The sequence below is a fragment of the Mchenga conophoros genome, linkage group LG3 (genome assembly GCF_057382185.1).
Source record: "Mchenga conophoros isolate Kocher_MC1m ecotype Shallow Benthic linkage group LG3, M_conophoros_male_GT1.1, whole genome shotgun sequence".
Taxonomy (NCBI): Eukaryota; Metazoa; Chordata; class Actinopteri; order Cichliformes; family Cichlidae; genus Mchenga; species Mchenga conophoros.
The window spans coordinates 70405434-70421889 of NC_140528.1; the positions used below are offsets into that span (position 1 = coordinate 70405434).

General features: G+C 40.3%; 1 protein-coding gene across 1 annotated transcript in view; it reads left to right on the top strand.

Annotated features, from left to right (window-relative positions):
- Positions 1-16456, top strand: part of LOC146580345 (glucosidase 2 subunit beta-like) — a 175997-nt gene that overhangs the window by 118756 nt on the left and 40785 nt on the right. The window contains exons 11-12 of the mRNA XM_085267008.1: positions 3109-3178; positions 4784-4873. Of these exons, the coding sequence (XP_085123134.1) occupies positions 3109-3178; positions 4784-4873 (160 nt within the window). The remainder of the gene's footprint in view (positions 1-3108; positions 3179-4783; positions 4874-16456) is intronic.

Genomic DNA, 16456 nt, shown 5'->3' on the forward strand with positions numbered 1-16456 from the left:
TAGTTATTTTATTATCGTAGCATGAAAGTAGAAGTTATTTGATACATTTTCACAAATTTTCCAAACAGCCCATTTCTTTTCCACAAGAAAAGGAGGTTGGTGGCACGTTGAAATCTCTTTTTGGTACTTTTGATAGTGTCTCTGGTCTTTTCAGTGTTGAACTTTTGGTTCCAGTTCACTTTGTATAGATTATTAAACACTGGCTCTCTTCTACAGTGTGTCTTTGTCCTGTCCAGATCGACAAAGGATGAAGATAAACTGTGCCAGAGGCTTCATCCTGTAAAAAGGGAGATTTTCCTTCCCACTGTCACCAAGTACTTGCAGGAGGTGGTCTGATTGTTGGGATTTCTCACGATTATTGTGGGGTCTTTTCCTTAGAATATAAAGCACCTTGAGGCAACTGTTGTCATTGTTTGCACAACATAAATAAAACTTGTCTCAGTTTTGCATCAGTAATTGATGGATGAATTTCCTCCAACCTCAAAACTCTCACTTCCAATCGCATTCTTCCTATGAAGGATAAACCAGTGTTATTCCCTGAGCTATTCAAGCAAAACGGTCCTTGAAAAGGGGAGAGAAGATCTTTTCAGGGAAAAGATGGGCTTTGTTTCAACAACATCCTAACTGGAACCTAAGAAGATGAAGTTGGGTTCTTGGAGATATTATATTTGAGGCTGATGTTGCATTTCCTCGTGGCTCTTGAGAGAGTTCTGGAAACCTTCCCAAAAAGGCTTAGAGCAATCAGCGTGTCTTTATACAAAGACAGACATCTTTAAACATGTGACTAAGCTATCATTTCCATGGGAGGCTACAAACTCTTAGGGGCAGTTGACAAATAGTGACCTCAGACAAGGTTATGTCATAGTCTGTTTCATCTTGATACGTTTCTATATGATGTATGTGTATTTTAGCTCCTTATTTTTGAGTAGTAATTCAATTTCTATGTCTGCCTGCTGAACAGAATTAGCTTTTTCTTTACTGAGTCCATTGTGCTTGTGTGTGAAGTTGTATGTGTTACCTGTGGTATTTTCCCTTTTCTATTTTGTTTCCAGGGAAACAAAAATGTAATCCAGCCTGACAAATGTGAAATAGTATTTTTGCACCAACAAGGTGATTCCCAGGTGTTCAACCAGAATGGCTTGTTGTGCATTATGTCCATAAAAAAGTTTGAGGCAGACAGAAGGAGAAGTAGTAGGCTTAAAAACCTCTCTACAGTAGTTGAACAGTATCTGAAAGTCATGTCCTTAGAGAAAAAGAAAGATAGCAGACACAGCAGATAAGAGATGGGTATTGTATTATCCCTTGTTTTCTGAATTCCCATTTTGATATAGTTTTGCTATCACATACTTAGTTGTGAGAAAAAAACTGATGTGACATGGAAGACTGGATCTGAATTAGAAACCATTTGCACATTGACTAAGGAGATGTGTTTGACATGCCACGATCAAGATATATAAAATATATTTAAGTTTTCTTTTCAGTATGACGCAGAATGAACGACTAAGACTATCAACTGAACAGGAACCTTTTGCAGGGGTCAAATCAGAAAGCCATATTCCCATAGATTTCTATCAGATTGAAGTATTTCCAACCATAATTGTCGCCATCACGGGAAAAATGAAGCCCATTGGATTCATTTTTCCACCTAGAAAGCTATGTCAGTGTCTTTTTACTGCCTGTGATCTGGTCCAACAGTTAATCCATCTACTGTTCACTGAAGCCTCATCAGAAATGGTGTCAGTGGAAGGGTGGCCATCAAATTATGTCCTTAATTTTAAACTTTGCCAATATCTCTTTTATCCAATAAAGTTCAGTTATTTTTGTACAGCAAAATGAGATTTTCAACCATACAGAATTATCACTAAAAGCTGCACTCTGATATGGGGTCAAGTTGGCAGTTACTGTAGTGGTGCATGTTTGTATTATTCCCAGAGTATTTTAATGTATTTAAGAAAATACTAATATTTTGCGTCCCTGTGTCCATACAATATTGCTAGGCGAAATATCGTGATGCTATACTGTGTTGATTTCCCCCCCCAACTTTTACGATGATGCCTTCAGAGGTGTGTAAATGTCAATTATTTAACCAGTGCTCCACACAACAGGATGTTTTGATCGTGGTCACGGCAGAACCTGAGTGTCTTTCAGGTTGATTTTTTGTGTGTGTTACAAAGTAAAGTCACTAATACCTGCAAGGTGCAAATTACAAACCGGAGTTAACAATAAAAAGTTATATCAGTGTCATTAAATGTTTATCTCCCACTATTGTTTTGACAGTTCTCTTTTGTGCACTATGTTTTACCAGGTCACATATTGGAAATGTAACATTCAAAGAACAAAAGGTTTCTTATTTAAACTTTACAATTATCCAAAAGATAATGTGAAAAAAACCCTCAAATTTCAGAATACAAAACAGTAACCTAAATCCAGATTGCGCCGATGTTTTGGGCAAAATTATGATATGCACTGAAACCCAGAGGAAGGTATTGTCTATCCAGTTCTATTTCAACATGTCTCATACCTTTCTTTAACACATGGCTGCTTTCGGTGAAAAACACCTGAAAAACTGACAGAAAGAAAATCTAAGCTATTCACTAGTGAGGATGCTGAAGCATTTTGCTGCAAAGTAACAGTAACATGATTGAAAGGAGAACTCCGGAATGTGAATGTGGAATTAGACATACACCACTGTGAGTAAGTGGTAACAAATACATTAATTAATTATATTTTTATAGAGAGATCAGCCACTTTAGGCAGATACAAACATGTTGTTTTTCATGAGTTGAATTATACTTCATCCTGATTCTGTTAACACTCATTTTTCCAGAAATTCTTGTCATACTTGGAACATTTTGGTATGATAAAGTGCTGCTCTAACACTCCCTCTGACTTCTCTTTCCTCCCTGTCTCAGTTAGCACAATGTGAAGAGCCTAATAAGCCTGCCTGTTGGCACTTAGCGCACCTGAAAATAGCATTTCCCTGTTTACGCGCAGCACTGCTCTTCTCACAGTCTTAGATCCACCAAGAGCCCACTGTTTGGCAACACACAGCTGCTGAGATGCAACAACTCTGCATTGTTAATTTGTCTGACCTTTTGTTTTATCTAGCTGCAGAGTGGGAGGCGACCAATCTGAAGAAAGTGGAAGAAGCTTACGAGACAGTCAACATGGAAATAAGGTGAGGCTAAAAAAGAAAGCAACAGAGGCAGAGGTTAGCGCCTACTGCGGCATACGTGTGGCTAAATCCTCAACATTTTGCACTTTTTGCAGATGAGGCATTTGCCTCTCACAGTTTTTGTTTTTTGATCGCAAGCAGGAGCGTGACTGTAATTTCACCAAGCCTTAAAATAGACTCCATCCTTCTGTGCTAACATAGTATGGAAAGAAGCACTGTGGTGAATATGCACTGTGTGATACCTAAGGCTAATGCTAATGAAGAAAAACAAACACTATTGGCTGTCTTCTGTACTCTGCTGGGTGGTCTTCTTCTGACTTAGTGTGAGCAGAAGAGTCTCCGTCTGGCTGGGAATTACCCACAACCCTCTCTGGCTTTTTAAAGAGAGAAATTGCAACTACTTTTTAGTAAAGAAAAAAACGATTTTATAGGATTCATTCTGCTCCTCGCTCTTCTGTCATGCTTACAACAGCTGAGGAGTAAAATCCACGCACAGTTTCTTTTGCTCCCTCTCAGATGTTTTCACAGAGCTCAGAGCCAGCCAGCAATTGCTGATAAGTAGCTTCTGTGGCCCTTAGGCCCCCAAACTGTTCATTACAGTAGGGAGAGAGGAGTGCCAACTACAGAGGTGGCACTTACCAAAAGGTCAGCCTTTTTTCCCCTCAACCAAACACTTGCTTGAGAGAGGAGGAGGGTGGATGCAGGGGGACAGGAGCTGGCATGACTTCATTTGTTCTAATTATTCATTGTCCACCTTGCTTTAATTGCCTCTAGCCAAATTACTCACTGTCATTTGTGTTTGAGGACTCGGATGTGATTTTCTCCCCCGTGTCCCGGCCTTGCGCATTTTTCTCGTTCATACCTTTTAGAAGTCACATGATATCGAGGTCTACTTCTAATTAGTCCATACATTTTGCGCTGAAGAGAGCAATTTCCACAAAAATTGACTCTGCGCGTGAATGTTACGACCCCTGCCCCGCCGAGAATCACACGCGCACATGGTTACGCAACCCACAGCGCTTTCCTGACCCCGAATCGTCCCCCTACCCCCTGCCTTATCAACCTCAAGCGGAACAATCACCCTCCCTAAACATTTGTTAACCCCATTAGCAATTCTGGGTTATGAATATGGAAATGAGGGCCTGTGTGCTGTTAGAGATAGGGCTCACTTGCCTTATTTGCGATTAGCGAAGAAGAGCAGCCCTTACTGGCTCGGATAATTAGAGACACTGCATAGAAATGGGCTTTAACGGGCCACCTCATCAGCACAATATCTGAGACGTTAGTCGCTAGAAGGAGCAAGGAAAATAAAGCTACTTTGTCAGCACAGTTGTGAGTCATGCAGAAGTTATTAAAGCAGCCTGTCAGGGAGTGACAACAAATTGAATTGAAGAGTGTTGTCTTAAAACATAAAAAGGATTCTGTTCAGGTTTAGTTGAAAAAATTTTTTTCATGGATTTCTTCTTAAATGATTTGCTTAAAAATACCATGAGTTTTGTTGTCTTTCCTGATGGAACTGAGGAACTTTATGTAATCTGTATTGTAACTTCCAAAACTAGCTTCAGATGTGCTTCTGATCTGTGTTTCTGTTTATTTTGGTTTCCTCAGTGACTTACAGAAGAAGTTGGCCATAGACTACGGAACAGACTGGGAATTTCTGTTTTTGAACGGCCAGTGTTACAAGCTGAAAGTATATGAGTAAGTACTGACAGACCTGGAGTGCTTCTGCCTTTTCTTGAACAGTCATGTGAAAAACCAAGTGCAGCCTAATGTCATCTTGCTTTATCAGTCTCTCACATTGTCGTGGAGGGATTTTGCCCCACTCTTCCTTACAGAGTTGCTTCAGTTGTTCTTTGAGTTTTGCGGGCGTTAGTTAGCATTTGACCTTAAAACACTTTGGTATTCAGAGGACTTCACGGTCGACTCTGTGAGTGCAAGATGTCCCGGTCCTGTGGCTGCAAAACAAACCCAACTCATCACACCTCCACCGCCGTGCTTTACAGTCGGTATGAGGTGTTTGTGCTGTTATGCTGTGTTTAGTTCCTAACGTGGTGCTGCACATTATGGCCAAACATCTCCACTTTGGTCTCGTGTGTATTGTTTTTATATTGGAGTCTTTGGGGCCCCAGCTGCCAATGGGTTGAAGGTGGATTTTAGATTTTGTCTAGTAACTTTTTAAACCGTGTGCCTTCTTTTTTATTGTTGGAGGCCTTGGATCAGGGTGAACTGAAAGCATCAGTGACATAGAGTATATGACTCACGTATTGGTCTTTTATATGACCATGCTCTAATGTATGAAAACCAGACTTGGTGCATAGATCCGTGCAACCTTTTACAAAGCACAAAATGTGCACCGTGCAACCATTTTTAATTGTAATAACGTTTCCTGCCAACGAAACGAAGAATCGTTTTATCTGGTAACAGAAAAACAAACTAGCTGTCGTTTCATCCTAAGGCTTGAGCCTCAAGCTTTATTTTATCAGTGTCGACACCAAACGTGGCATCCCATCCTATGGTTGTCCTGTCAGTGCTTGTAACATTTTGTAACACGATTGAAACAAGGTGTCATTGCACCTGTGCCGGTTGTATCTGTTTGGCCTCTGCAGTTAAAAAGCTCAAAGCAAACGCTACATATTAAAAATCACGTTTCGTTGTTGCAGCGCACTTGTCACGATTAAAGGCTGTTACTTGAAACATTAAAGCCTTTAACACTTTGTTTTTATTACTTGTATTTTACCTCTGTGCCTCAAGTTGAGCGTAAACTCCCTGGATGTGGAAGTCAGTCTGTTTTCAAGAGAACTCGCAAAAATCAACTTCTTGTCTTGCACAACTGTATTAAAACAAATTGTGTCTATAAGGAATGTGAACCATCTCGTAAAGATCCACCATTTAAGATTGATAATTTGTGAGCTCCAAGTCACCCTGGAGAAGCCAAGCAGCTAAATCAACTAAATTTAATCAACAGAATGAGCTTCTTTTACTCTCTCCTGCTGCATCCCTATGGCCCCTGCTGGGGTAGAATCTGTTCTCCTCAGGATTGCTTGCCAGCTGGAGCTTTAGAAGTCTGTGGGTGGTTGCAATTTTGAAAGAAAATTATATGAGATCTGCACTAAGAGATCTGCACTGCGAATACATTTTCAGACATCCTTGGAATCAGTGGTTTTCCCATGCCCTTATTCACCAGTGTGATTTGTTTGCTTAGTTTGCCATTTAGGAGGCAAAATCTGAAAAGCAAAGATGAACTTCTTGCATGTACGCCAGAAGAAGATTCGTCTCAGGGTTTTTACATTACATGATAGTTTTACATAACAATATTTCACACTGCTTGAAAAATGGTTTAATTTCACGCTAAAGGGATGGGAAGGTGGCTCCTATATTATTTATTGAGCTTTACCACCAGAGATCCAAAAGAGCCTAAATGACCAAAAGACCAGCCCGAATAAAAAAAGACCAATTTTTTGATTGATGTTTTGTTTCCGTTACAATATTATACTTTAATGTATAATATTGTAACGGAAACAAAACATTAATCAAAAAATAGTTAAAACAAATTACAACATTGTATAAAAATGACAATCATCAACTCAAACACTTGGTTCTAATTAAACAGAAATTTCTATGAACTTGTAAGAACTGTGTAGGACATGAATCAGTCTGTGTCAGATCCTGAATCTGAAATTTCCACTGAAGTCACGGGTAAGTGGAACCAAGATCGAGGCAGTTTGCTGTTTGAAGTTTGCAAAGACGGCTACATTGTGCCAGTGGTAGTTCACTCTTTGCAACATAGTAGCTGTTCTAAACAGATCTTTCAGGTTTATTTTTAGTCTGTTATTTGCAGTTGGTGTTTGTTCTGGGAAAGATATTGCAGACTGAGCAATAATGCATTTCTAATGGGGGCCTTTCTTAAAATGACTGGTCCCAGTAACAAAGGCGCTTGTCGACTCAGGAATCGAGGGAAAACCAACAACACACCCGGCAGAACATTATGTTATTTACACGGGTGCACATAAGTGGTCCGCATGTGCGCATTCGCTGTCAAAATAAAAGACGCGCACCAGATAAGAAGTGCAGCGCGCGTTTGCGTCCATATAAAGGCTGTTTTTGTCCTAGAGTGGGATTTTCACGGCATATTCTGCACCACATCTCTGTGCGTTCATCATTTGTTTGAAGCCAGCTCACCTCCTGCAACCACTTGTCTGAGAATACGTGCTTCTTTTGTGGTTCGGACTCCTTCTGACATTTCTTTGGAGGTGGAGGAACACCAAAGTAATTGCTTAAAGGAGCTTCTTCGACATCTTTAAGAGTTCTAAACAAATGTCTGTCCTCCTCCAGAAAATCTTATGTACGCAAACGCGCGTTGCAACTTCTTATCTGGTGCGCGTTTTTTATTTTGACAGCGAATGCGCACCTGCGGACCACTTATGTGCAGCCCTGGTTATTTAGCTCGTCATATTGCTGCCACAGAAATTCTTTTGTCCATGAAACCATAAAGCTGCACTTTCTTTTTGCCTTATAGTCTGATTTGTCATAACTTCTCCGTTTTGTGGTAAGCTTTTCTTTGGCTGTCACTTCTTCACCCTGACCTGTCTTATTTGGCTCAGCAGAACTGAAATGCTTTTACACGCTCACTCACATAAGCTCAGCGATTCTCTGCGCGATCAACCTCTCACATGTTTAAGCTGCGGGAGATTTCACTTGTCATGTTTGCATAGTAAGCTAACAATTGATAAGACGATGTCAGAGAAATTGGTGCGCAAATTATCGTCACTCACCAATCAGTGCTGTCGCTCTCTATACACAGTTCGCGCGATTGCAAAGTGAAAGCAAAAAACAAGCGCAAATTCAAACGCGACTTCAATATGTCACATATTGACAGTGGCTCACCGATGCCAATGACATAATTACCCAGCTACATTTCCGAAAGAATGCAAAAGCATTGACATATATTTTTCCTTCCTGCGATAGCCCGACGGGAAGGGCAGAGAGAGATTTTGGTAGCCCGACTGAAAAAATCGCTAGCCCCAGGGCGATTTTGCGAGCCCTGAAGACATACGTGAAACAAGCCATGGGAGTTTATGGAATAGGCGATTATCAGTCACATAACACCCAAAGGCTGTATGGATGGTATAATTTTTTAGTTGCATAAAACAGCAAAGGTTGAAGGAACAAATGAAAAATGTGTGTATTTCTTCAAATTAATCTCTAGTTGCCTTTTAGTAATTCTACGATCACTCAGCTTAACTGATTATACTGTTTGCTGCAGCTAAAATAACATAAAAAATGTAAATTAATTAATAAATAAGATCATCCACTTCATGGAAGCCGCTAATGCTACTATGCTAGTAGCATTAGCTAATTACCTAAATTACCTAAATTTTACTTGCTGTATCCTCAAGTCACAGCATTAGTTATTTTTCTTATTAAACGTACATTTTGAAACCTGTCATGTTTGTTATGCCTAACGTCGACTTTGCTGAAGTAAAATAAATGTTCCATGTTCCATGTTGTACTGTATTGGGTGTAACTAGCTCTCATCTCCAACTAAAGATCATTATTTTATGCGTCTTTGACAAACATCAGCCTGCGACCTGTAGTGTATCATATGTAGCCATCAAATTCATGTTATATCTTTGAACTATTCTCATTAAATATATATCATCTGCTAACATTGAAACGCCTCAGTGCCATTATCAGTGGCAAAATTATCAGTACCGGTAAAATAATTTCTGCTCCCACAGCCAAAAGAAAGATGGGACGGATTATTTTTGCTCATATTTTGACTCCAATTCTTGGCACATTCATCAAGTTAGCCTATTTCTCTCAGTCTCACACCTTCAGCCTTTTGCACAGAAACCCACAGTATGCTCTCCCTGGCCTATTGGCATCTTACATTCTGTTATTTTTCATCCTTGAAACCACCGAAGAGCACAATATCTACTTGTGTCAACTCAGTTGACCTACCAGCACCCTCTCTCCAATGTACCAGTTCCCCTCCCAGCCCCTCTTTATCCTTGCTGTTTGCCTTGAACTGTGATCCTGAAAAGACATGACATTGACAGACACATAAACCAACAGCTTTCTATAACTCTCCCTCCCATGCCCTCAAGTAGCAAAGCTACAATTCCTCTCCAATGATGGAGCAGAATAACACACTTCTCTTTCCCGCTTCTTGATCGTCAGTTGAAACCGTCTTACAAGCGCCCTCCCTGGTGTTCAGATCTCTCACATTTGATTAAATTGCTCCATCCTTTCTTGAGTGGCAGCCAATATCGAAGATAAGTGCCCGAAGCCATAAAAGTTTGCTGTGCTGAAATGTTGCCTGTCTTTAATATGACTAATAGCTGTGCATTATTTAAATGGATGGGATCCAGTTGGTGCTTGGGCGGGGTTTGTGTAGGGAGATGATAGCAGTTGATGAGACGACCCCATTGAGACTAAACTGTATAAACTGGATTTGGTCACGCTCGTATGTTGCATTCAGAGCTTGTTATTAAAAGTGAGTCTCATCTGTATTGGAAGGTGCCAGCTGAGATTTCTGCTTTCGTCTTTGTAAACGTGGGCCCTCTTTTCTTTCTTTTTTCCTGAGACCTCTGCATCGTCGCCGCCTTGCCTCATGATGGTGTGAATCGCTTGTGCAAACTAGGGCTTGAAGGCCTTTCTTGTTTGTCCCTATGGGAGAAAAAAATATATAATTACTTTGATTTCAAAGTAGGAGAGAAAAGAAAACAGTCTTTTGTTGTGAAACACTTTCAAGTGGAATGATTAACTGTGAGATTGGAAGCTAAATGCTGTGTAGTAGCACTCTCCACATTGCCTTCTCATCAGTTTCTCTAAAGACTCTAAACAAAACGAATAAAAGCTTACAAAGAGAACTTATTCTTGCTGCATTATCATTTAATGGCCTTTATTGCTGCACTCCCAAGCCCCTCTCTCCATACCTGAGGCTCCTCTTTTTATATTACATCACATTCAAAGTACTGTACTGAAGTTTACCTCCAGAAATTTAGCCATTAAAAAATCCACGTATTTTCCCCTGAAATGGTCTTTAGGGTGCTGTCGGAGGCCTTATCACAAGCCGGGAATTTAAAACGCGAGCTTCTGCCAGCGAATCCAAAATAAGCCTGGCAATTCAGTCAACACAGCCTGGCACAGCATGAAGGGAGACACCCCATAATGAGTTCTCAGAGGCGGAGTCCCTACCTACAGCAGAGCCTAATATTCCTCCTGTGGATTTGTTGACACTCCTCAAAGCAACTTAAATCGAAGGCCCGTGATTTATGCAAGACTGTCAGGTCAGATTGACTCAGCCTCCGCTCTTGTGTCATTAGAAAGTACAGCTCTTCAGTGAGTCATGCCTGCCACTGTTGTTCAGCTTTGACAGAGAAAGAGAGAAGGATAACGCAGCACAAGTGACACTTCCAACTGTCTGCAGAACATCACATGGCCTTAACAGTTCGCCGGGTTCTTCCAGTGAAGAAAGGGAATTCACCAGGATAGCCTAGAGGGAGCTGTTTTAAATTGGATCTAAACCATGGCAATGCGGGTGGTGTGGAGTCCTAGATGTGTCTGCTGAGCGTAACATGGAAATGAAGAGCCATATAGATTTATGAAGTAGATTTCATAGCGTCTTAGCACAAATATTGTCTATTTGCAAATTGGGTTTGACAGGACCAGTGGGCTTTTTTAGACAGTAAACTATTTGCCGTCTGCCAGTGGACATCAGTGAGATGCTAGAAACAGAAAAGCTAATTTCAGAAAGCGTTTTTGCTGCAAATCATTTGCCAGTCATTCACTGTACCGGTCTTTAACATGAAGCATGGCAGCCTGTTGCTCTTCTAGCAGATACACTGAAGAAACAAAAACTACATGAAAACCTTGTTTGTCCCGGCTTATAAAGGGGGCAGAAAGGCAAAAGTTGCAGCTAACCTAATTGGGATCTTGTTAAAATGTGCTTGTGCTGCCACAGCTGCATAAGCAGGTCCATGCCTTGGAGCACGAGCACTTCGTCAGACCCTTAGCTTTTAAATGATGATAGATGTGCCACAGATGCTGTTGTTACATTAAAGCATGAAATTTAACATCACTCTTAGGGAGCTGCTCATGCGGTTAATTAACTTCAAAAGGTCACGTTTGTCCAACTGTCAATAACTACGGAGGCAGAAGGATTGCTCTCGTCTGCTTAAAGATTTGCATTATGCAGTGTCAGAGATGATAGCATTTTAAAGCTTATATCTTTAAGCAGACAGCTGAAGAACTCTTCTTAATATACAATCATCAGCCAGGTTGAACGTGGCATAATTGTTGGTACCAGATGAGCTGGTTTGAGTATCTCAGAAGCTGCAGATCTACTGGGATTTTCCCCACAAAACCATCTCTAGAGTTTACAGGAATTGGTCTGAAGGGAAAACGTCCTGGAGAAAATGCCTTGTTGACGTCAGAGGCCAAAGGAGAATGTTTTGAGTTAGCAGGAAGGCAACAGTCGCTCAAATAACCACTGGTTACACTAAGGTGCAGAATAGCATCTCTGAATGCACAGTACCTTGTAGCTTGAGGCAGATGGGCCACAGCAGCAGCAGATGACACTCAGGACACTGAGGCTATAGTTTGCTGGCTAAACAAACGAGGACTCAAATGACCTCCACAGTCACCAGATCTGAAATCAGTAGAGCAGCTTTGTGATGTGGAGGAACAGGAGATTCTCATCATGGATGCAACTGTGCAGCAACTGTGTGATACTATCAAGTCAATATGGACCACAATCTCTAGCACCTTGTTGAATCTGTGCCGTGAAGCATTAGAGCAGCTCTGAAGGGAAAAAGGTGTTCTACCTGATACTAGCTGTGTGCATCAGAACAGTATTTGAAGATGTTTGGGGTGTTACTCCCTTCAGTTATAGGAAGTGTTATATTCCTTTAGCTTGTTTTGGGTTTTCACTGTGCATCTTTACAGTTTTTACAGTCTCTCAGCTGATATAACCATACAGCTATTTTCACTAAAAAGCTCTAAAAACTGTACACCGTTCATCCATTATCACCGAGCACGAAAACAAACTCAGCAAGTATCTGATGACTATACCCCGAGCTTTTAGCAGATATTAAATAAGGCTGTTTTATCCCAGAAGAGCAGACCAAAACAAACCTAAAAGCTTGTCTTCCTTTGCTTTGTTCGGGATGTTGAGTTTGGTTTCGTCAGATGGCCAAAAGCACACATTCAAATAAATATATCTGTTTGATGATATTTCTGTAAGTTTGGAGAAGATGTAGTCTTCTGAATCCTAGAAGCCATGCTGAGAAAAAAAAAGCCAACTTATTTTGCTGTTGAATCACCGCCTCGCTTGCTCAATTGTGATCAACAAAGACTTTGGCTGCCAGGATGCTGGTCTCTTCCTGTAAGCATCTGAACACACTTGGAAATTCTGCCCAGTCCACAGCAGGGGTGGCCATCTGAAGAAGCAAGAGTTTTCTGTAGGTCCATAAACCTGTGAGCTGGCAGCAGGACCGAGTGTGTCTGGTGTGGTCATAAAATTGTCACACCTTGTCAGCCTTCAGGTTGCCAATCTATGGCCAGTGAACTGGACGATGAGTGTGTGTGGGCTGGTCGTCTTTAAAAAGTCAGGATCAACTTCTTGGAGACTTTTGGTTAAGCCCACTTAAAAAAAAGAGGACTTCCTGTTTTTACTGAGAGCAGACTGAAGTGAAGTTAATCTCCTTTATGAGATCATTATCATTATATGATACAATAACATATAACATGTATGATAGGTTTTGCCTTGTGATTGCTTTGCAAGCTGTGCTTGCTGTTGCACTGGCATTGAACTTACATCAGAGTGCATAATACTCAAAAACATGAAGAGTTGCTACCAACACATAGCAAACCGAGCAGACCTATAAATACACAGGGCGGTGCAGTGTTTTCAGATTTCAGGGTATTTCAGGCAAACGCTAACAAAATATTAAGTTGTTATCCAAACCTCGTAAACATGAAGCAATAATTTTGAGTAAAACAGAAGAGAAATATATAAAATCAAAGGTTTATTAATTCAAATACTTAATTGTTAAGGTTGGTAATGTTGCTTTTTATAAATTGAGTCGATACCCATCAAGTCAATTTAACTTGACCATATTCTATTACATGTAGCATTTTACATTGTGCCTGTCTAACAAAATTACATGGAAATTTTCCATTAATTAAATTATTTAAAGTCAGCTTTTATTTACCTACTTTTTGTTAGTGTGTGTCACATTCCTGTGGATACTCCATTGTTAGTTAGACAACCGCACATTCTTTTAATTTGGAGAACCACAGCCTGAGCACTGAACAGCACATAAATATGTCACACGGAATAACTTGTTGGAAAATGAGTTTTTCCCCAGCTGTTTAGTTTGTACTGTAAATATTCAAGTGTGAGAGAGAGCTTCCCAAGGAATGGTTTAGCCCCCTACTGGTTCTTTTTTATTGTAAATTTAAAGTAGCTGATAAGTAGGCAGAACAGTGAAATCCTTCCTGGCGTATGTATTGGCACCCTTACGAGAAAAGTGCAATTATTCTCTGCAGGACTGGAAACTATGATTTAAACTAAAACTGACAATGAAAACTTTAATACATTTAACAGGGAGACCCAGGATAGGATTAAGCATTACATAAGAATCAATAAAACCCAAAAGAGAGACAAAGTGTCTTGGTGTATAAAAATTACAATCTCTCTGTAAAGCAGTGTTTATCTTCCAGTCATTCTAAAGCTGTGTCTCATTTGCAGTTCCTGCTGTGGCAACCTGAACCTCCTAGCAAGATCAACTGAGTTTATTTTATCTAATCAAATCTAATATGATCCAATTCAGTGACTGTAAGAACTCCTGTGAAAATGTAATTTCCATCCTACACAAATATTTTTCCTTCGGATGATGCATTACAATGAGTTGTTTCGACTCTAACGGTTGGGGTTGCAGCTTGCTTGAGAAATGGCTGTCTCTCACTAGTTCCACAAAAATATGATATTTCCAGTGTTACACGTGAATCCTAAAGTACAGCTCACACTTGGACTGTTTCGAGTTTCGAGGCCAAGGTTTCTGTTTTGGGGTTTGTGGAAAACTCTGTTGTTTCTGATAGTCTATAGTCGTATTAGTGGTTATACACAAATTAACACATTTTTAAGTCCATCTTTTTATTTCCTATTCAAAGTGATATTTAAAGTTCAATTTATAATGCATTTTTTATCTTAAATGGAAGATTAAATCCAGTCCTTGGACAAATCTAAGACTTTAATGGTTTGCTTTTAGTAGAATTTCCCCAGGATAGCCTCTTTTTCCCGAGCTGCTAAGGACAGATAGTAAAAGGAGCCATAAAGTTGAAAAACTAAGTACACCCTAACTCCCTCTGTAGGAATTACTGCTAATCCTAATTGCTGTTAATCCAGTGCACTTGATTAACTGATTAGCAGTAAGTGTGCACAGCTCTATAAAAGCAGACGTTCTGACGGTTTGTTGAAAGAAAGCCTCGTCTCTTTAAAAAGAACATGTACTTAGATTTGTAAAGTTACATCTAAGCAAACAAGACTTATGGAACAATGTCCCTTGGACAGATGAGACCAAAGTCGATGTGTTTGTCTATCATACATAACATTATGTTTGGTGAAAATCGAAAACATCATACCAGCACCAACCAACACCTCATGCTAGCCATCAAGCATGGGGTTGGAGGTGTGATGATTTGGGCTTGTTTTGCAACCACAGGATCTGTGCACCTTACAGTCCCTGAGGCGACCATGCACTCCACTGAGTAATAAAGTATTCTAGATTCAACTGTCTGATAGCTAAAACTTGGCCCAAGCCCAGCAGCACATCTACAACACAATAGCTAAAAAAGAAAAGAATCAAGGTGCCACAATGGAACCGTCAAAGTCAAGACCTCAACCTGGTGGAAATGCTGCGGTGGGATCTCGAAGAGAGCTGAACATGAACAAACTCGTGTAAATGAACTGAAGCAACATTGTGAAGAAGAGTTAGCCAAAAAGCCACAATGATGTGACAGACTGGTAAAGTCATGCAAAATCTATTGCTGCTAAGGGTGCTTCTACAAGCTTTTGAACCATGGGGTGTGGCTAGTGTTATGGCCTGTCTAGGGGTGGCCAGACCATAACATTAGGGCCATAACATTAGGGTGATCCATCCCCGTCTGATCCCAAGCAGCACATCACACAACAAGTACAATTTGTTGGTGACTTATTTACAGTGAGTGAATTTTAACAAAGGACAGGAGTGGACCATAGCTTTGGGGTGGACCTAATGCCAAAGCAACAAACAAAAGGAGCCCCTCTAAAGGATGTACCAAACTTACCTACAAAAAGAATCAAAGCAAATGACAATGACTTATCTCCCTAACTAACAAAAACATGAGAAAATGATAATCAAATAAAAAAGGTAGTCCACTCCTACATGAAACAGCGCTGGACAGGTAACATAAAGTCTGCCGGTTGAGGTAAGCCGAGGATGAATGACTGGCCGTCCATGACGGTGTCATCATATAAGCCATCTCCAGGTCGTTAGCCAATCAATCCGTCCCTTGGATCCACCAATCACAGAGAGTCACCTGCACACTCAGATATGAAACAACAGTACGACAACAGTCGTAACACTAGTTTTACATGTGACTGTAGAGAGTACACAGAAACAAGCCTCTGGGGTTTGTCTCCTGTCACATACTTTAATACATGAAAAATGACCTGCTCTTCACCTGCATTACAATGCAAAGCATGTTGCAATGTTCAAATGGGCATTGGAAAATTGTTTTGAGACAGACTTCAACTGGAAAAAAGAGAAACAAGTGCACCAACTGTGAAAAGAAGCTTCTTCTTCACACTCTTTGACATTTAGGGCTGAAATTACTGAAGACTTTGTATTTGCTTTGATAGTTCTGACCTTCTGGCCTTGAGCAGTTTTTGTTCAGAAATGGGGTTGAGACTTTCGTCCACATGACCCATTTAATGTGCGTTGAGAACGGGAAAGGTCTGGTATGAATCGGGCTGAATTATTGAACCGGATCTAGAGTTGAGATACTTGTAAGTGAGAGGGATATTTAACAGCCAGAGGAAACACATCTTAACTTTTCACCCTGAAAAAACACGTTATGCTGTTCAAATACACAGACACAAACTGTTAATGGAAATTGTAAATCGTCCATTTGAAAACTGCTTTATTTTAAATGTCAGATGATGAAATAAAATTATAGAAAGCAGAGTTATTTTAAAGAAGAAGAGTTATCATTATGGTGTTATTTCATTTCACA